This window comes from Chinchilla lanigera, unplaced genomic scaffold (assembly GCF_000276665.1).
Source record: "Chinchilla lanigera isolate Chin_1 unplaced genomic scaffold, ChiLan1.0 scaffold00145, whole genome shotgun sequence".
Taxonomy (NCBI): Eukaryota; Metazoa; Chordata; class Mammalia; order Rodentia; family Chinchillidae; genus Chinchilla; species Chinchilla lanigera.
The window spans coordinates 975,267-997,794 of NW_004955546.1; the positions used below are offsets into that span (position 1 = coordinate 975,267).

At 40.1% G+C, this 22,528-nt stretch overlaps 1 protein-coding gene across 1 annotated transcript; it reads left to right on the forward strand.

Annotated features, from left to right (window-relative positions):
• Nucleotides 1-46: 46 nt before the first annotated feature.
• Nucleotides 47-12,132, forward strand: LOC102003491 (U3 small nucleolar RNA-associated protein 14 homolog A-like). The gene is made up of 2 exons (XM_005411756.2): nt 47-1,080; nt 9,508-12,132. Exon 2 carries the CDS (start codon nt 9,643-9,645, stop codon nt 11,968-11,970), a length of 2,328 nt encoding a protein of 775 aa, XP_005411813.1. The 5' UTR covers nt 47-1,080; nt 9,508-9,642; the 3' UTR covers nt 11,971-12,132.
• The last annotated feature ends 10,396 nt before the right edge of the window (nt 12,133-22,528 follow it).

The window sequence follows — 22,528 nt, forward strand, 5'->3', positions numbered from 1 at the left end:
GCACCACCACACTCGGCTTTTTTTTTTTTTTTTTTTCGGTTTTTTTTTTGGTACCAGGAATCCAACTCAGGACCTTGTGCTTGCCAGGCAAGCGCTGGTGCAGTTGAGCTATATCCTTGGCCCCCAGGTTCCATAAATTCAAATCAAGGCTGCTGAGAAGTATGGACTGTTCAGATCTGCTTCAAAATAATTACGCTGTCTGCCTCAAGGGCGCTGAAGATATCGGGAAATCCAAGAAACATTGCAAGATTCAATCCTGCAAATCATTTCTTCACACTGAAAATTACTTCTGCCAAGTATGCTGGAGGCTCGGTGCCGAATGGTAAACTGGAAAGGCTAGCCATTTAGAGGAAGGACGCCAGAACTATCTTTTGGTTTGTCTGCCGACCAGCTTCTGACTTTGATCCCCACGGGCCAGGCTGTGTGCACGATCTGGAAGCAGCAGAAGTGTTTGGGCGCCAGAAGCAGCCTTCAGCGCCAGGCACGTTCATTACGGATGCCAGGGCGATCCCAAGAGGCAGGTGTTTCATGCTGGCTTTGGACGCGGAGCTCATATTCTCTCGGGTCGCTTCCTCTGCCGCGGCTCCCGAACAGCCTGCCTGGGCTCTTTTCAGCGGCCGACCCCAAGCCCAGAGACAACCGCTGCATCCACAGCGCAGCACGGAGACATCAGCCACCTACCTTGCCAGTCTTCCGCCACCATCTCCGCTGGCCACACTTCCGCGATGTGCGCAATGACCGCTCCCAGCGTGCCCCGCGTCGCCCGTGTTCTCTCACACCGCAATCCGCGTGAGCCGCGCGTGCACGGCAGAGGTCGCGCGTGCGCAGCAGAGACCCCCGCGCTTGCGCGTAAGAGGCCCCGCGCAAGCCGGGCTTGCGCGACAGGAGTCGCGGCCCATGGTGAAGCAGCTTCCGCGGGCTGGCGATTGAACGAACGTTCCTTGTGTGGTGCAGCTTAGAGTGGATGCTGCCAACTTGGCTGCCGCTGACACCCCAGCTGTACTTCTTGGTACCCAGGAAGGTGGGATTTGTCTACAGCCAGCATATCAATTACCCGAGGGAGCAAAGATGTAAGTCATGGTAAGTTATGAACGTATACGAGATTCGCGCGTGTGCACACACACTCCAATATGAATGAAAAGGTTACACACTAGGAAATTAAATGTATTAACATACTAGTAACAGTGCTATTTTAAAAAGTGAACAGTAGCGTTACTCTCAGCAGTGAAATAGATAAGCAAATAGTCTCTTAAAAATAAGTCCTAAGCAAGAAAACTTATTCAAGAAATCTATTGCAATAGGAATAATGCTGAATTCAGAATTTACAAGCATCTTAAAATCAAATTGAGGATTTTCCTTTGTAAGGAAGAATAAAATAAAACTTTTGGGAGGAACTGCAAAGCAAGGACGGAGGTGAGCAAGCAGCCTAGTGGGATTAGTCTGACAGGAAATGTGTCTCCCCAAAGGCAGCCTTTCTGCACGAGTAGGCTTACTCAGACCTAGAGAAAGGCCAAGATTCAAAGGCCAGTGGCAAGGATAGAAGCCTAACTAATGTTCTGCCAAGCTAAGACTGTGGGTAGATAATGGGCAATCATGAACACTTGACCACAAATCAAAAAGAGTATGCAAATTTTAGGTAAAATACAAATGAACAAAATTAACACAATTATATATTCTGACTTCCTACAGGCAACCCAGATTAAGTGCTGTGGACAACTTCTCTGGTGTCTTTACAAAAATAGTATCATTAGACCCAAAAAACAAGATCACAATAGTTTGTAACTTTTTGCACCAAACAATACTTAGTAGACGTTATCTCTTAGTAATTTTTTTTATAACATCAATTTTCTTATATGCCAGTGATAGTACTACAGAAAATAGAACTTCATGTAGGACAGCAACCAAACACAAAAAACACTTGTACCTCGGTTCATGAACTTAGCTCTTTCCATGATTCTGGTCTCAATCTGAATTTGGTGAGAACCAAATCAAATTCAGCGGTTAGGTTCAGTGGTGACTTTATGGGGAAACTTGATTTGGTTCTTTCTCATCCAGTTCAGTTGGTGGCCAGAATCATGGAAAGAATTAAATTCATGAACTGAGGTGTCATTGTACTAGCATCAGGTTACGTATATAAGAAATTAGGAATAGCTATGTGAAGAAAATTACAGTATGTCATTATTTGGTATTAAAAGGACTTGAGTACCAATTCATCAAGATTGGTGGGAGTACAGCATTAAGGGAATGGGTGGACTAAGGACTTCAATAATCAGTCCTTCCATTAAATCAGCCATTAAGATGGCAAAAACTAACAACTTTTTTGGAACTGTGAAATCTAATAAGAAAACATAGGAGAATACTTAAGAATGTTGGTAAGCTTTGAGAATTTGTATTTGCCAGTGTCCCATCCCCACTCTCAGTTGTGGAGACTATGATGACAACAGCCTGCTTTGCTGGTGCAGCTAGTAGGTGCCCGCAGGAAAACAGACTTTGCTTTTTAAAACTGCAATTTAGTATGTTGGCTTGTCTGAAGGTTCCTTGAGAGACCAGAACAAAAGTTTGTCCTTCTTTTGCCCTTTTGGGCTCCAGTGGCTTTCCAGAAGGAGTCTGTCCAAAGCATTTAAGGTGACACTCCCGATAGCTGGTGTGTGTTAACCAGCAGACAGCTCCAAATATCTGGAGAGGATAAGGCTAGGAGGAAGGTTCTTGAAAGAAAAAAGATTTGAAGAGATACTGAGTAAACTGGAGCATCTACAGTACAATATGCATGCTTTTAGCAAGATGCATGCCCACAACCTGAGAGACACTAGGTTTACCCGTCTGGCTACTCTTTGGACTTTGCACAAACAAAAGGGTAAGGATAAGGGTAAGGGTAAAGATGAAACTTACAGGAAGCCTAGATAAGTGTGGAAAGACTATCCTATTATAGAGGCATTCTGTAGAGACTTGAATATTTTTTTTTCTGGTTTCAGGAGTTTAAGGAAGTTTATACAGTAATATCTCAGTTAATGAACGCTTCTGTTTGCAAACAATTCAGTTCGTGAACAGAAGCATTGGACAAAATTTTGCTTCCATTTATGAACTCCACATCAGGTGACAAATACCACTGTGGCGATCTTCCCCAAATGAATATAAATTCAGCCACTTTGCTGCTCTGACACATGGTCATGGCTTCCTGGAGTCAAGATCAAGGTCAAAGACAGACCTGTGCACACTTGCTGTGAATCTTTTGTGTGCTTTTCAGCACATACAGTACTATACAGTATTATTCAATCCAGTATGGCTCCAGAGAAAGTTCAGAGCAAGTATGGTGGTAAAAAGAAAGTGCAGAGCAGTAATGAAAATGACAAGAATGTGCAGAGCCAGAACAGTAAGAAGAAGGTTCTGGAGAAAATAACCATTTGAATTGAAGAAGAAAATTGTAGAGAAGCATGAGTGTGGTATCTGTGTGACTGATCTGGCCTCTGAGTACAAAATGGCAAAGTCAACAATCTCAACTATTTTGAAGAATAAGGGTGCCATCAAAAGAGTTGATGTGGCAAAAGGAGTAACGACATTAACCAAGCAGAGGTCACAAGTGCTGGAAGAGGTGGAAAAACTGTTGTTAGTATGGTTGAATGAGAAACAGCTGGCAGGTGACAGTGTTAGTGAAGCTATGATCTGTGAAAAAGCCAGGAAATTGCACAGTGATTTAGTGGAAGAAAACCCTTCTACAAATGCAACAGCTGATACATTTAAAGCCAGTAGAGGGTGGTTTGATAAAATTCCGCAAGAGAAGTGGCATCCACAGTGTGATAAGACATGGTAAGGATTCTAGTTCTGACAGAGCTGCTGCAGAAGCCTATAAAAAAGAATTCACAGAATTCATGAATCAGGCAGAAGGATATCTCATTCAACAAGTGTTCAATTGTGATGAAACAGGGCTCTTCTGGAAGAAGATGCCAAATAGAACCTATATCATGAAGAAGGAAAAGGCACTGCCAGGGTGGAGTGAGCAGCAGAAGGTGATTGTTGAAGAATATTCCTCTGAGAAAGAGGAAGAGAGGGAAGAGGTTAGCAGTGATGTGATAAAATCCATCATGGACAAGTGGAATGAGTGCCAGGATTTCTTTGAGAAGCACCACCCCAATGTAAATTTAACAAACAAAGTGTTGAATCTGATGAACAATTATGTGGTCTCTCATTTCTGGAGGGTTATGCAGCACAGAAAAAAACAAATGCCATTAGGCAGATTTTTCATCCAAATGGACTTGGTAGCTAAGAGACAAAGAAGAGAGGAAACCCCTGAAGGAGATCTCCCCAGTGGCCTTCTGGAAGGGTACTCTCCCTCCAGACAGTAACCCCCACACGCACACACCTTCCTGTCTTCCACCCCAGAAATCTTCTCAAGCAAGGTTGGTGTTCCCTGTCTTTATACTGTACTGTACTTTGTTTCATATTTTTGTGGTTAAAAAAATACATATGGTTCAGAACAGATTAACCTTATTTACATTGAACCTTATGGAAAATTTGATTCGGTTCCTGACCAAAATTGGTTTGTGACATTTTTAGGGGTCCAAACAGATTAACTTTATTTAATTGAATCTTGGGGAAATTTTATTTGGTTTGTGATCAATTTGGTTCATAACCAGAATCATAGAATGAATTAAGTTCATAAACTGAGGCGCCACTGTATCTACTGAAGAAAAGAAAATGAAAGTTCAGTGACAACACACAACAAAGAATACAGTAAATCTCTGACTTTTGTTCAAGGAGAATTTTTTGTAAATTGGATTCATTTGTAAGCCAACAGTGAGTCTTATACAATACACCTGTGAAAGTTCTCAACTTGAATGTTCATAAGTCAGGGACTTGCTGTATAATCTTTGTAAGCTACAATGAGTGTCCAGCTTACAAACAAGTTCTGTTACAGGAGAATTGTTTGAAATCAAGATTCGTCTGTATGTCCAAAAGTGAGTCATATACAGTACAGCTGTGAAAGTTCATAATGCATACGTTCCTAAGTTGAGAACTTACTGTAGTTTGAAAAAGTACTTAGCCAGATTGGTACCTGCTGACCTCAACAAGAAACAGCAAACACTAGATAAGTGGGAGAATCTGATTCTCAAGGCTATCACATTGTAGTATTATACCCAGTATCAACAAAAATTGAATGACATATAAAAAACAGAAATACATGGCCCACTCAAAAGAATGATAGAATGTACCTCTGACAAACATACTGGATTTATTAAATGAAGATACTGAATTGACTAACTTATATGTGTTTAAGAGTTGAAGGCAACCAGAAAGAAAAAAATGAGAACAAACCAAGAGAATGATATACTGATACGATCAAATAGATGATATCAATAAAGAGAAATTATTAAAGAGGAGCTATAAGTACATTCTGGAGCTGAAAAGTATAACAGCTTGTTATGGTTTAGATGGTAAATGTGTCCCAAACCCCATGTGTTAAAGGCTTGATCATCAGCATGGGGCACTTTTAGAAAGTTCACTTAAAAAACCATGTTTCAGGGACCTTTTGAAATGACAGTAACTACAAAGCTTATACTATACTCCCTGAAGAAGAGAATAGAACTGAAAAATATTTCAAGAAATAATGGCTGAAGATTCCTCAAATTGAGCAAAAATGAAAACAGAAAACAAAATCCTGAAAGTGTAAACATACATATTCAAGAAACCAGGGAAATAAACCCAAAGGAGTCCACAGTGAGGCATATCTGTTAAACTTCTGAAGACTAAAGGGAAAAAGTCTTGAAGGCAGAGAGAGAAGACACACAGGGCAATATAAATAAGAAGATTAGGTAATTTCTGATCTGATACAGTGGCAGCCAGAAGGAGGTGTACACATTTCATAAGGAAACACAGATGAAGAATAACCAGTAGAATTTATTACTAGCAAACATGATTTTAAAGAATAACCAAAGAAAAGTTAATGAGAAATATAAAGAAATGATGACAGAAGTCTTCAGAAAAGACAGAACATCAGAATGGATTAAAGGAGGAGTAAATGCCAGGAGTGGTGGTGCACACATGTCATCCCAACACTTGGGAGGCTGAGGCAGGAGGATCACCATGAGTTTCAGGCCAATCTGGGCTACATAGTGAGTTCAAGGCCAGCCCGCACTACAAAGTAAGACCGTGTCTCAAGGAAAAAAAAAAAAAATAAAAGATAATAAAAATAAAATGAAAGTAAAATTTTTTCAAAGGAGTAAATGACTATCCTAATGAATTTATTAGATTAAAAATTATAAAAATAACATTTGTGTCCTTATTGATAATTACTTTAAATGTAAATGGTCTAAACACAGCAATTAAAAGATAAAAGATTGGTAGAATGGATTAGTGGGTGGGGTTGCACTGGGAATGGAACCCAAGGTCTTCACACTGAGCTACATCCCCAGCTCTTTTTAACTTTTTAGAGTGGATTTTTAACCACTTAACAGTTTATCCTGAGCATCACTTGGACAGTGCATTTGTTTATACACTGACTACCCAAGGGTCACTTGGTTGGGTGTTATTTCAGCCAGTTGACTGGTGTTTGCATGAGATGCACTCATATGTGTCATTTATATATTTTCATTATAAATTTTTTTTTTGATACCAAGAATCGAACTCACAACCTCATGCTTGCTGGGCAGGTGCTGTGTCACTGAGCTACATCCTTGGCCTTCTTTATAAATTGACCAAAAAATTACAATTTTTGGTCACCCTGTATTTAAATAATTTGACTTGTAAGTAATTTAAATGGTCCAACTCTGCTGTCTATAAGAAGCTTACTTTAAATCAACAAGGTAGGCACAACTGTGTACCCCTGTGGTCCCAGTAACTCTGGAAACTGACAAGAGAATTGCTTAAGGCCATCTGGACAACAGAAAACAAGCTAACCAGTTATGGGTTGCATCAAGAATATCACCCAGAGTGTAAAGGAGTACAACCACCGTGGAAATCACTATAAAATTCCTCAGAGAACTAATATTAATAATTACATGTGACCTAGCTGTTTCCCTTATAGATATCTTCCCCAAAGAGCTAAAGACATCATTCTATAGCCATACATGTATACCAATGTTTATAGCAGCACAACTCATAATAGCTAAATCCTGTAAGCAACCTGTATACCCATCAACAGATGGTTGGATAAGGAAAATATGGTATCTAATGGAATACTACTTGGCTACAAAGAAGGACAAATTGGAGACATTGTAAGAAAATGGATGCACCTGGAAAATACAGTATTGAGTGAAATAAGTCAGACACACAAGCTTAAATGCCATATAGTATTTCTCATTTGAGGGAAGCAAAGTACAGACAGCACAATAAAGGATTGGAGGAGACAAGAAGATAGATCTCTTGCAGATGGGAAGGGATCCAAGAGAATATGAGTGAGAAGAGAGGGGGAAGGAAAGGGGAAATAAATAGAATAAAGACAGGCCATGTAAGAAACCTAATAACCTCAATAAATGTAAACTTTGTGTCATAAACACAAACTAAGATTAATATCAGCAAGAATGAAAGTGGTAAAAGGGGATTTAGAAGAGGAGGAAAAGAAGGGGAAGGAGATTTTTAAAAAAGAAACAAGCTGTATTATGTAATGTACCCACTCGCCAAAATGATTTTAAACTGCACATACTGTAAACATGTATTAAAAAAGCAGGAGTGTCCCTTAAGGGCCTCATGTGCTCAGAGACAGGGCTTACTCAGCAGTATAGCTAACTTGCTATTAGGCAGTGGAGTCTGATCAGAAGAAGATTCTTGGGTGCACGACCTGGAAGGGTAGATCTCCTTCCCATGTTTATCACTTTTTTGTTCTCTGGCTGCCATGATGTGAGCAGCTTTCCTCCACATTCCCTTGTGGTATGCCCTTCCTGCCTTGGAACCAGCTGATCATGGACTGTGAGTGTGAGCCCAAATAAATCTCTCTTATAAGTTGTGAATGTCAGATATTGGGTCTCAGGGATACAGAAAGTGACTGGGACACAACTCCCCCCACCAAAAAAAAAAAAAGTTTAAAATTAAATGAATGGAAAGTTACATGCAATACGAATATTAAAGCTACCTTAATAAATAGGTTTCATAAATAAATAGATAGATTTCAGAGCATTACTAGAAAGAAAGGAAGATATTGCTTGATAAAAGGATCGTTCCACCACCAACAAGATGACATAACCCTAAATATGTACACATCAGACAGCAGGCCTTCAAAATATATGAAGTAAATATTGGATGGTAATAAAAGGTGAAATAGACAATAATTATAATTGGGAACATCCATACCCAACTCATAACAACAGACAAAACCTCTGAACAATAAAGGATGGAGAACAGATAACACAGTCACCCAAGAGGATCTCATTGAGATTTTAGAACACTTCATACCAAACCAACAGAATACATTTTTAAAGTACCAAGGGAAAATATACTGCACGTGTCTATACACTGGGTCATAAAATAAGCCTCATTAAGTTTAAAATGGTAGAAATTGTTTGGATTATTTTCTCTGATCATAATGGAATAAAACGTGAAACCAGTACAGTGGTACCTTGGTTCACAAACACAATTTGTTCCATTATTCTGGTCATGAACTGCATTACATTTCCTTGTAAGCCTCATTGTAATACCTCAGTTCACAATGCTTCTGTTCATGAACAATTCAGTTCCCTAGCAAAATTGTGGAACAAATTAAGTTTGTGAACCAAGGTACCACTCTAATATAAAAAACAACAGGAAATCTTGAAAGAACATATCTCTAACCTGTGAATAAAAGGTAGTTTCAAAGGAAAATTTTTTTGAAACAGGAACTTGCTATGTACTTCAGGCTGGCTTTGAGCTCACTATGTAGCTCAGGCTGGCTTCTAACATGGGGCAATCCTCCTGCCTCAGCCTCTTGCACACTGGGAGTGGAGGCATGCTTCACCACTCCCAGCTCAAAGAAAAATCTAAAGTACATAGAATAATGGAAAATATCAGTGTAGCATGTCAAAATCTGAGATGTAGCTAAAAGGGTATTGAAAAGAAATTTATAGATCTAAGTGCTGATATTAGAAACAAAGAAAAGGTCTGAAATCAGTTCTCTAAGTTACTACCCCAAGAAACTTAAGCAAAGTAAAACAAAATATACTCTAGAGTAACTAGACAAAGAAAATACTAAACTTCTGCTATGGTTCCAGTAAGACTTGTTCTTACCAAAACTTTATGTTGTTATAGTCTTAAGGTAACTGTGTTGAGAGATGGTGAGGCCTTTAAGAGGTTCTCAGGGTCTGTCCTTATTAATGTATTGTATTTCTCACAGAAATTGATTTCTTTTAAGGGTAGATTGTTACAAAGTGGGTCAAACTCTTTGCCTGTTTTTTATTCTTTTCTGCATGTACCTACTTCCCTTTCTGCTTCTCCATGCATGTAACAGAATACGACCCTCACCAAAAACTGAACAGACATTGGGGTAGAACCATAAGCCAAAATAAACCTCTTTTTCTTTACAATTACTCTCATGTTCTGTTACAGGAATAGAAAATGGACTTAGACAAGATCAAAAGCAAAAATCAGTGAAATTGAAAACGAAAAATAATGGAGCAAATCCATGAAACAAAAATTTGGTTCCTCAAAAATGAAAAAGTTTTTGGCTTCCACTCTTGACTCATGTGGTTGATGCAGGCTGCCAAGATGAAAGCTATCCAGACTATAGAGGATCTTCTGGCTTTAAGCCAGCAGGAAGAACTTGTGGATTTACCAAACAACTACCCCTTGAGTGCTAGTGAAGATGAGGGGGACAGTGATGAAGAGAGAAAGCATCAAAAGCTTCTGCAAGCAATCAGTTCTCTTGATAAAAAGAATAGATGGAAATTGGCTGAGAGATCTGAAGCTAGCTTGACAGTATCAGAATTCAATGTGAGTTCTGAAGGATCAGGAGAAAGGCTGGGACTTTCAGATCTTCTTGAGCCTGTTAAAGCTTCATCTTCATTCGCTGTTATGAAAAAGCAACTGAATAAAGTTAAATCCAAGAAGACTGTGGAATTACCCCTTAACAAAGAAGAAGTTAAACAGATCCACAGAGAAATAGCATTCAATAAAACATCACAAACCCTCTCCAAATGGGATCCTATTGTTCTCAAGAACCGGCAAGCAGAGCAGCTGGTATTTCCCCTGGAGAAGGGGCAGTCAGGCTTTATTCCCACTGAACTTGTCTTCAGTGGTTGGAAAGCAAGGACTCCCTTGGAGCAAGAAGTTTTTAACCTCCTCCATAAAAACAAGCAGCCGGTGACAGACTGTTTATTGGCTCCCATGGAAAAGGCCTCTCTCAAAGCTATGAGCCTGGAAGAGGCTAAGATGCACCGAGCAGAGCTTCAAAGGGCCCGGGCTTTGCAGTCTTACTATGAAGCCAGGGCAAAAAGAGAGAAGAAGATCAAAAGTAAGCAGTTTCATAGACATGTAAAGAAAGAAAAGGCCAAGAAAACCCTAAAAGACTTTGATCAGCTGTGGAAGGTGAATCCTACTGCTGCAATGGATGAGCTGGAAAAAATTGAAAAGGCCAGAATGATAGAGCGAATGAGCCTTAAGCACCAGAACAGTGGGAGATGGGCGAAGTCAAAGACAATTATGGCCAAATACGACTTGGAGGCTCGCCAAGCTGTGCAAGAACAATTGGCTAAGAACAAAGAACTAACACAGAAACTCCAGGTAATCTCAGAGAGTGAGGAAGAGAAGAGGGGTGTGGGAGAGGAAGAACCCCTTATCCCTGATGTAGTGAATGAAGTACAGATGTGTGCAGATGGACCAAATCCTTGGATGCTTAGGAACTGTAACAGTAATGGAAAAGAGGGTGAAATCCAGGCAGACCCTGACCAACTACCTGAGCCTGTTGTCCAGAAGTTTTCTAAAAGCAAGGAAGATAAAAAACCATCAGCAGAGGAAGAAATTTTGTTGCAAGAATTTGGGGAAAGACGATGCCTGCGAAAAAATTTTTGCCTCAACCAGGATACTGATCCAGTGGGCAGCCAAGAAACAAAAGATTCTAGCAGCCAGGACATATTAGCCAAATTGAGGACTTTGAATCAGAAACTCAAGGAAAACCATCACTCCAGCAAGCAAACAGTGAATCGAGCAGGGACTGTTCTCCAGGTCCAGAAAGAGGAATGTGTCCTAGAAGAAGAGGAGTCTCTGTTGTGTCAGAGGGCAGAGAGAGTACAAATTCTGGTAGAACTAGATGAGGGCAAAGAAGAGCATTTTCAAAATGAGGAGCTTCCCAGACCTTTGTTAAAATGGGAGCAAATGAAGAGAAACCCAAATAACCAGACTGATGTCCCTAAGGAAAAGAAAAAGGAGCAAGTGATTGATCTCCAGAACCTTCTAACAAAATCTCCTTTCATGAAATCTTTGGCTATTCCCACAGCAGTAGAGGAATTGGAAGATGAAGAGGAGAGAAACCTAAAGCAGATGATAAAGGAAGCTTTTGCTGGAGATGATGTCATCAGAGATTTCTTGAAAGAGAAGAGAGAAGCTGTGGAGACAAATAAGCCAAAGGATGTTGACCTGATGCTGCCTGGCTGGGGCAAATGGGGTGGTGTAGGCCTGAGGCCCAGTGCCAAGAAAAGACGCCGGTTTCTCATTAAAGCCCCTGAAGGGCCTCCAAGAAAAGACAAGAATTTGCCAAATGTAATTATCAGTGAGAAGCGCAACATCCACGCAACAGCTCATCAAGTACAGGTGCTTCCATATCCATTCACTCACCATCAACAATTTGAAAGGACCATCCAGACCCCTGTAGGGTCTTTGTGGAACACCCAGAGGGCCTTCCAAAAGCTCACCACCCCCAAGGTAGTCACCAAGCCAGGTCATATCATTAAGCCCATAAAAGCAGAGGATGTGGGCTGCCACCCTTCCTCAAAGTTGGGCCTCTCTGTCATGCAGAGCACTACAGCACAACCCACCAGAAATAAAAAACAGCTAAAGAAAAACTCTGGAGATTGAGTTGCCAGAGGACTGACATCTTGGTGCCCATGGTTGGTATCCCTGACTGCTCATACTTTGATTGCTTGCTGTTGCAGGATCAATTCCAAAACCAGCTTTACACATTTTGGGTGTGATGAAGGCACATTTTAGAAATAAAATCTTTTTAAAAGTCTTAAAAAACAGTAAAACTGCTAAATCTTTAGCACAACTAAGATAAAAATTGAAAATATACCAATCAGTGTGGTTTAATAAATGGGAAATAGCTCTACAGATCCTTAGCAATTTATTTTTGTTTTGTTTTTCATTCCCCTCCCCACTTTTTTGGGAGGGGAGAGGTTTTGAGACAGAGTCTTACTATGTAGTTCAAGCTGGCCTTGAACTCACTGTGTAGTCCAGGCTGGCCTTAAATTTGCATCTACCTATCCTTCTGCCTCTTCCTCCAGAATGCTGAGATCACAGGTGTGGCCCATAACACCCAACACTTATTTTTTCCCCCTTTAGCCATTGATTCCAGGTATGCAAGGCTGGTTTAACATTAAAAATATATCTGTAAAACAAAAACCTCTCAGTGTAATCCGCCATGTCAGTAGGCTAAAGAAGAAGCATGTCGCCATAAATATGGATACAGAAAAATTATTTGATTAAGTTCTTACCTATTTGTGATAACTCAGCAAACAAGGAATAGAAAGCAAACTTCCTCAATTTGATTACACAAAAATCATACAGCTATCATCATATTTAATGTTGAAAGATTAAATGCTATCCCCTTAAAATCAGGAATAAGGCAAAATGGTTATGTACAACTCTTATTCAACAATACTGGAAATTTTGGTCAGTGTAGCAAGGCACCCCAAAAAATAATTGAAATTATACAAATTAGAAAGAAAACTCTTTAACTGGTTACAGGTGACATTGTACATAGAATAAGCAAATACAAAAAAAATTAGGACACAACAATATATTCCTCACATTCCAACAAGGAATATATGAACACAAATTCACAATCTCCTTTTCACAAAATGTTAATGGAAAAAAATCAAAGGAGACCTAAATAAAAGAGGTGTACAGTGTTCACTGATTAGAAATCTCAACACAGGAAAAGTGCTTGCTGACTGAATACAAAGAAGTAGTGCTAAGACAGGCAGCTTGTTATTTTTGTCTTCTGTGAGATGAGGAAGATTTAAGGGGTCCTTGCAGCTGGTAGAAGGATTTGGGTGGACCAAGCATCTTTGGCACTGTTCAGCCATAAAAGTAAATGTGTCTCAGTGGTATAGAAATACTCTCCCCACTTGTAACTGATACCTCATTATCCATGTACCCCTCCCCACAAAGCAGCTGCTTTAAGTTGTGACTCAGGTCTCCCCATCATTAAGGAGCTAGAATGCCCTACACATGTCTGAATATTCTGGGGGATTTGGAGGGAAGGAAGGGTCTTAAACTTTTATACCTCTAGTGGATACAGGCACCCAAGTGACAATAACTTGTCCCTCAGAGACAAGCTACACTGGATATAGTGGTAGTAAAAAGTGCCAGGGTTTTTAGGGCAGAGCTGCAATCTGCAGAGGGATGTAAAGAAAAAGCCATGGAGCCCAGCATTTCCCTATGGTGGGAGGTGCACAGGCAAAGACATGGGCCTTAAGGACCCAAAGGGAATAAACTCCCATGTTCTTTGACCAACTTCTAACACCCACCAACCCTTGATTCTTTTCCTCAGAGCACCAACCAGGAAGTAGTGAGGTCTTGTGGAAGCTGAGTTACAGCCTGAGACAAGTAGGCATTTAGCTCTTGTGTTCCTGTAGGAACAAAAGCACCTGAATTTAGCTGGCATGGTTCCAACAAACGTGATGGGAAAAAGGAGGGACTCTGTGGGTGGGACTTTCGGGCCATATCAATCTCTTTATTGCTTTTGCATCTGCATTATAGTAGGATGTCTCAAGCTTGCATTTCCTTGTGTTATACTTGTCAGAAGGTACTATTCCATTGATGCTGAGCTGTAGATAAAGAATTTAGTAGAACCAAATCCTCTATCACAGCAACCAATGGTTGGCCCATGATTTAGCATGAGGTCCTTCATCTGCCTGAATTCACTGGAAATGTCAGGAAAAAAAGTTTCTGGACCTGATGATTTTTCTTTTTGGAGGTTCACTTTAGTGTGTAAGACTTGGGGTTATGACCCATCTACTATGTATGCCCCCTTTGAAATGGAGCTATTAGCTTCTAGAAGAGCTATCATCAGAATCCAATATATGACCCATAGATGAGTCTCCAGCCTGGTATACTTATTCTGGGGATGAGTGCGTTTGAAGTCCATGTCTGAAAAAGCCCTTGAACCTCACTCGGACATTGCTTAGTAGGAAATGCAGCATTTTGTGTTGAAAGTGCAAACTTATGCCAACATGACTGAAATATTAGAGAAAAATCTGCATAATGTGAACTTCAGTTTGCTTATGTGCAATATTGTCTGCAAGAAACCAGTGAATACAGAAAACGTTACAGCCAAAGCAAGTCGTAGACAATACACAATCACAGTCCATATAGATGTCTTCATAGATACAGAATGTATGTGCTTTTAACCATTTAATATGTATAAAAGTCTGCTAATACTGTTTACTGGGTTTCTATCTTGTTTTACCATATGTCTTTGATAAAGTTTTTGAGTATTGTATTTCTAATCCCTTAATCACCATAAGCCATATAATTTTTTTTTGGCGGGGTCTTGCTATGTTGTCCTGGCTGCCCTTAGGATTTTGAGTTAAGCAACTCTCAGGCCTCAGCCTCTTAAATAGCTGGGACTACATGTGTGCACACCACTGAGCCCAGTTCTATGATTTTTTTCTTAAGCAAAATTAGTTTGAGGAGCACACTTCTGTACCAGAAATGAAAAGAGAACACCATACAAATTATACAGATATTTAAAAGATCATTTGAAAAACCTCCACTGGAGAAGTGCCCAGTGCTGTGCAAGAAGACATTTTTATTTTTTATTTCTTCTGTATTGGACAGCTGTCCTAAACGTCTTGTGGTTGGCCCCAGCTACATAAACTCCCTACAATTGCTCTATGAGACTTTCTGCCTTGGCTGAAGTTTGAGTCTCAGGTCTACTCCTGATGACTACCCACTGGAACCTCTCGATGATGCTGCCTCTACAACCACTTCACATTTTCCCAATCCTGTTTGTGAGGGGTGATTTCCTCCCCTATGACAAAGCAGAATGCCTCTGGTATGCTAGCAAGACACTGAGTATCTATGACACATGAGTCTGATTTTTTCCCCCTATATTAACAGCCTTCCATTTCTTTTAAATCTGTACTATATTCTCCCTTTATAGCATAAGTCCTAAATAAAATGTCTTCTGGATTATCTGGTTGCATCAGGAAGGGTTCTGGGAGGCTAGAGGTCTCGTGAAAAGACGCTCCACCTTTCTGGTTTGTTTCCTCACCCTGGTGAAGCATGCCAAGGACTGCGGCAAGGCTGACTCAAAGTGAAGATCCCTTTGGCAGTTGATGAGAAACTCAGAAAATGAAAGTATTGCACAGTAGAGGTTTACTTATAAAACTGCCTATCTCCCCTTCTCACTGTTCCTGCAATTTTTATTTTGTGCATTCAGGAGTTTTAAGTAATGCAGGCTTATTATAGAGTAGTTTCTTTAGAAATGGCCCCAGTAAAAAATATTCCAGGTACTTGCCTTGAACAAAGAATTGGACAAGACAAGCCACAAACTGTACTAAACATTTATTTTAAAAGTGCAGAGTAAATGGCTGTGGAAGAAACCAGTTCTGTGGAGCAAACATGGACAGAACAAAGAAAAAGAGGGTAAAAGTAAAAATTGAAGTACATACCGTGTCTGAGAAATGCGGTGCAGATCACCGTGGAAACCCAGGAATGATAGCCACTTTCCATGATGATTTCTTTTCCTTCTCTGGATAGAAGGAATCATGAAGTGTTTTTATAGCCGCCTACTGTGTCCCTTATGGAAGGGTCTGTAGATCCTTCTTACCGGCTGTTATGTGCCTTACAGCTACCTTGGGGTGCTGTGGCTCACTGTCTCCAAGAAGATAGTGATAAAAGAGGTAGTGACCATTGAGTCGCCTGTTCGATAAGAGAAACTTTACTATTCGCCCCAATGTGAGGAAGAGGTCAGATTTCCATGCTGTGTGTAGAGAAGAAGAATGTATGTTAGAGAGGACTTTCAGATACATTTTTAAGAGTCTGAGGGCCATGGATTTACCAACATCCTGTTTACTTATCTGTAGCAGCAATGGAGTCTTGCTTTTTTTGAAAACAAAATTCAACTCTTCCAGAGACTTCATAGGAGTAGCATTTTCCTTTTGAGTAGTCGTCATCTTCACACACTTCAGGTGGAAGTGGCTTTATTCTAGAAAGATTAATCCAATGATCTATCTCTGCCACCTTTATTTCAGTAAGTATGGCAAGGATCACTGAAAAGGGGCCTTTCAATTTTAACTTTAATGGGTCTGTGGGAGTCCCTTTTCTCCAGGTTTTTATGAGTACTTGGTGTCCAAGGCAGACACTAGGTGGTACCCCTGGGCCAGGAGCTATCGGGACTCTTCCCATAGATGTGGATAACCTGTACTACTTGGACCAGATTAATGAGATATTATAGGAGTCTTATGGTTTGTGGGTCTACTATCATATCAGAGGATAGAAATGGCTTCCCATGTAACATCTCAAATGGGTTCAAACTTAGCCCAGTTTGGGGCATGTTATGAACCCTTATGAATGCTATAGGCAATAATCAGAGCTAAGACTCAGACATCTTTAGGCAAAATTTTGCCAGAGCTCAGTTTAGGGTCTGGTTGGCTCTCTCTACCTTTATAAAAGATTGAGGCCACCAGGAAGGATGGAGGTGGCACTTTATTCCTAAACCTTTGCTATTCCGAGGTATTTGAGAGGAAAAGAAGGCCCATTGTTACTCTGAAGGGACTAGGATAGTCCAGATTGGCAATGATTTCTTTAAGAAGTACCTTGATTGCCCCAGTACCTTTTCTGAAAGGGTAAGAAAGACTTTAATACAGCCTATACAGGTGTCAGTTAGGACTAACATCTGTTTAAATCTTCCACATGATGGTTTTTGAGGAAAGTCTAATTACCAGTCTTCCCTAGGGTATGTCCCTCTCCTCTGTACAGGTTCTAATAAAGGAGGTGGTTTGGGCTTGTCTGAGTTAAGGTAGGCACAGCGGGGAGAATTCTGCAGATCTGTCTGCTGGTTGCCACTAGTCCTAGTCCTGTGAAAACTCGAGTGCCCATTTCAATGTTGCATCTCTTCCCTCATGAAAGGAATCATGGAGTGTTTTTATAGACTTCAACTGTGTTCCTTAAGAAAGGACCAGTTTGTTTTCTAAATACTACCAGAGTCCCTTTTCAGTCCCCCCTTGTCCTAAGGGCCAATTATGTTCTTGGAGAGTATAGACTGGTTTTAGTGATTCCTTAGGAACTGGGAATAAAGGTAGAGCCTTAAGGGGCTGTAAGTCTACCTTTTTGTTTCCTTAACAGATTTTTTTATTTCCTATGGAGAGTTTAGGAATATCTCTTTGGTGCCCTTTAAAGTGCATGACTACAACCTGCTTAGGAAGATGGACTAACTCCAGGAGTTATGCAATTTCCTGCTTGTGCTTTAGAGATGTTTTCTTATTAGTCGGTAAGCCTCTTTCTTTCCAGATTACTGCATGGGCATGTAGCACCAAAAAGGCATATCTGGAGTCTACATAGATATTTAATCTTCTGCCTTTTTAAAATATCAATTCCCAACTAAGAGCTATTAGCTCTGCCTTTTGAGCAGAGGCTCCTGGGGGAAGAAGTTCAGCTTCAATACCTGTTGTTGTCTGCTAACACTCTACAGGGATTCAACTAGGACAACAATAGTTAGTAAGAAATAACAGTGTTCTGGTTACACTTATATTTCCAAATGCTTGGTATTTGGATAAAATTTAAATAATTAAGCTCACTTAATGGCTCCCACTACAATGTAGCTTCATTAACCTTCTCTTCCGGCTGTTCAACATCTGAGTTTTAGAGTCCAAAACTAGAAAGATAGGTGGCCTAAGAAGACAGCCATTATTTTGGCCCTGGCCCTCCAAGGTTAATGAGGATGCAGGACACGAGGGAACCTTTGCTGTGATATCCTATAACTCGGTGAGTCCCTGACCTCCTGAGCAAGGAAATTGATGGACCACAGAGGATAAAAATCAACAGTACATAGTGTACCTAAAAAGAGTCACCAGGAGAAAAAAGTCTCCCATGCTTTCATAAAAAACCTGGCATAGCAAAGGCTGGGACTCATCTTGATAGTTCACACTGACAGAAGAACTGAGAGGCTGTAGACATGATTCCAAGATAAGTCCTGAGGAAACTTAACTGATCTTGATAGATAGCAGGAAGTCAATTTTAATTAACACAGGTCTCATTTTAACTTGGTCTTAAACACCCAGCAGAAAAGTATAATCAAAGATATAAAAAACTTTTGTCATCTGTTTACATGCCTTATAAAATATGCCACCCATTTTCCTAGGAATGACAGGTTTTTCTTGCCTTTGGATAGCAGAGTATGGCAAGATTGCATGACCTCTTTATCAGCTTATAAAGAAAGGCCAAAAGGCAGATACCTATATTTTAACTTAGGAACCCAACTCCTAAACTATGTTCCAGACGCTTAAACAAGAACTTCTAAATGCCCCAGCACTGAGCCAACTGTTGATGAATGGATGGGCATGGCTTTGGGAGTGCTTATGCAGGATCAAGGACCTGCTCAACAGCCTGTAGGGTACCTGAGTAATGAATTAGACATTGTGGCAAAGGGATGGCCTGCATTCCTTGGAGGCATGGCTATTCTTCTAGTGCCAGAGGCATCCATGCTGACTTTAGGCAAAGATCCCACTGTATATATCCCTCACAATATGGCAGGACTTCTTTCTGCTAGAGGGAGCCTATGACTATCAGACAACCAACTTCTTAAATACCAAGCTTTACTTCTAGAAGGACTAGCCATGCAAATAAAGACATGTTCCTCCTTAAACTCTGCCACCTTTCTCCCAGAGAAGAAGAAAATTGAGACTGAAAGACATGACCATGAACAAGTAATTCTCCATATGTATGCAGCCAGAGAAGGCTTGTTACACACACACACACACACACACACCCTACTGACCCTTATTTGACCCTCTTCTCTGATGGCAATTCCTTCCTGCAAGATGGGACAAGAAAGGCAGGGTATGCAATAGTGACTCTACATTAGACACTTGAAAGTTCCTCAATTGCACCTAGGACTAGTGCTCAATTAGCAGAACTCATAGCTCTGACTAGGACTTTTCAACTCAGTAAAGGACAAAAAGTCAATATTTGTACTGTTTCAAAGTATGCTTTGCTAGTATTACATGCCCACATGGCCGTATTGAAAGAAAGAGATTGTCTGACAACAAATGGGTCTCCTATAAAGTATGATAGGGATATAGATGAACTTTTACCATCTTTCTATATGCCCTCCAAAGTGGTAATTATTCACTGTAGAGGACAGTAAAAAAAGTTGATGAAATATCTCAAGGTAATCAACTGGCTGATGCAGCAGCAAAAAAAGCTGCTCTAGCCTGACCCCCTTCAGGCCCCCTTTATCTGGGAAGGGTCCCTCAATGACACTCAGCCCAAATATTCTCAATCAGAAATCAAATGTGCTCTTTTCCATGGATGCTGGTTCCTTCCATTAAGAGGGTTATGGTCAGATGATGGTAAATTGTTCCTTCCTGGTGCTAGTGAATGGAAAATTATTAAGTTTTTCCATCAAAGCTTTCACTTGGAGAGACAAGACCCCTCACACCCAGGTTATTCATAGGAAAGGGACTTCCTGAGACAATACAACAGATAGTTAAAACATGTGAGCTCTGCCAAAAAAACCCCACAAAAAACACAAAAAACAATCCTCTTAACCATACCGTAGCTCCTCCAGGTATAAACAGACATGGTAAACACCCTAGAGAAGATTGGCAACTTGACTTTACTCATATGCCTAAGAGTAAGGGACTGCAATACCTATTGGTCTGGGTAGATACTTTCACAAACTGGGTTGAGGCCTTTCCTTGAAAAACAGAAAAGGCACAAAAGGTTGTAAAGGTTTTGGTCTCAAAAATCATCCCCAGATTCAGACTCCCTAAGTGCTTTTAGCGTGATAATGGGCCTTTTTTTTTTTTTTTTTTTTTTTGGTTTTTCTCCGGTACCGGGAACCGAACTCACGACCTTGCGCTTGCCAGGCAGGCGCTTTGCCGCTGAGCTAAATCCCCAGCCCCTGGGCCTTCTTTTAAAGCAACAATCACACACAGTGTCTCTTGGACACTGAGCATTTTCTATCACCTTTATTGGGCACAGAGGCCACAGTCATTAAGAACATAGAAAAATAAATGAGACCTTAAAGAGACATCTTTGCAAAATGGCTTAAGAAACCTACCTACAATGGCCTCATTTAATACCTTGAGCTCTTATCAAAATGAGAAATATACCTCAGTCCCTTACTTTTAGGCATATGAGTAAAGTCAAGTTGCCAATCTTCTCTAGGGTGTTTACCATGTCTGTTTATTCTAGGTCTTGGTCCATTTGAGATGCTTTATGGACACCCTTTTCTCACTAATGATTTTCTCTTCAATAGAGACACAGATGCCTTACTAAAAGATGTCACCTCACTGGCTAAATTCCAACAGACTCTTCCATAGCTAACAGAAGCTCAGCCTAAAGAGAAGGGAAATCCCATATTCCAACCCAGAGATTTAGTTCTAGTAAAGTCTCTTTCCCCATCAATCCCTTTCCTAGGACCAATTTGGAAAGGGCCATACATCACGATTCTGTCAAGGTAGCAGGCTTGAACTTCTGGATACACCACATCCGACTCAAGCCCTGAGAACCAGACTGTTGCTGAGTGTTTACAACCATCCAAATATTCCTGTGAATCCATAGAAGATGTAAAATTCTTGTTTAAAAAAAAGAGAAATTTTACAGATAAGTGATCTAAGATGTTACTCTTAGCCCTTTTACTAATTACTTTACCACTTAAAGGAGAGAGCAGTTCCTTTCTGTGTGAGCACAGAAATGAGCAGAGTCATTACAACAAACATCTTGCTAGATATGTGGCCTGTTCCCCTTATCAAATATATCAGGACTTCCTTGGTGTATATCCCTACTTCAAAGAGATGATTAGAATAAGATACAAGAGTATTTTGATGAGATATGAAAAAGTTCAGTGATTTAGAGTTTAGCCTACCGTTACAAGGTAATTGAGTGGCCTATAAACTACACCCTTAATGATCCTAGACATAATAGAATTTTTTCTAAAAATGCCACTGCATCCTTTCTACAGACACCAATAAAACCCCTATTAATTAGGGATAAGGGTCCTATCTTGAAAGCCAACAATCATAGATATAAAGATGGCTACTTTTAAATATGGGACAATTATATATGCTTGACTCCAACTATAGGACAACTTAATAGAAAGAGCTCCTCATATTGGAAAGAAAAAAAATCACTCATTCTCATTGGCCTACTAAATACTTGGGATAGACACCCCTCAAACAGTGAGTTCACACTGTAACTTTACAGACCAAAGACTGTTTTGCAACAGACTAGTTTAGCCACCCTAAAATTAGATGAGAAGCCCCCAGTGGCACTCATTAGCCCTGTGGGACCAATTTGTGGCCCTGGCTACCCTCTAGATGGATAAGGAGATGCACCTGAGATATAACCTTGCATGGTTACAAGGCAGAAGTGTCAAAAACATCAAGAAACTTGAAAACTGACCCAATCCAGAACACTGATGATCTAAAAGTGTGTTTTACTAGTATGATCATTTGGCTTCTACTTTGTTGCTTCCCTGGATTAGAAGATATCACACAATACGTGGAAGCCTTGACTAACTATACTCAGCAGGCTTTAAACAAAACCTGTACAAGTTTCTCTCCTAAATAAATAGAATTATAAGGTAAGCTGTCCTCTAAAATCAGATGGTGTTAGACAGTCTAACAGCAGCACAAAAGGGTACTTATGCAATTATAAAAGCTAAATGCTGTGCATACATTCCTGATCTTTCTGCTAATATCTTGATGGCTGTTCAAGATATTAAGTGACAGGCTAATACCATGTCAGATTCTAAAATCCCCTGGACCTTCTTCTTATCCTCTGTGGGAAGCTATTACTGGCTATTCCTGATGGACACATTTATTGACTGTATTCATAATAGTCTTATTGATCTTATTTTTTAAACCAGATTTTATTGGTACATTTTAGATAGACATAATGATTACATTCACCATAGACAATTTGTACCTGTACATGATATAACTTGCTTTTTCCCATTCCCCAACCCTTCAATCCCTCCTCCCCTCCCCATTTTACAAAAGTTTTGTTTCCATGTTTTACTTCTTTTCTATTTTTAAAAATTTTCCCTTCTTTCTTTTAACCCTCTTCATCGTTTCCCTCCTCATTTGAACATTTTCTTCCTATTTCACAATACCTATTATACATTAAGGTCCTTATTTACACTTTCCATTTATCACACCAGAGAAACAATGCAGTATTTACA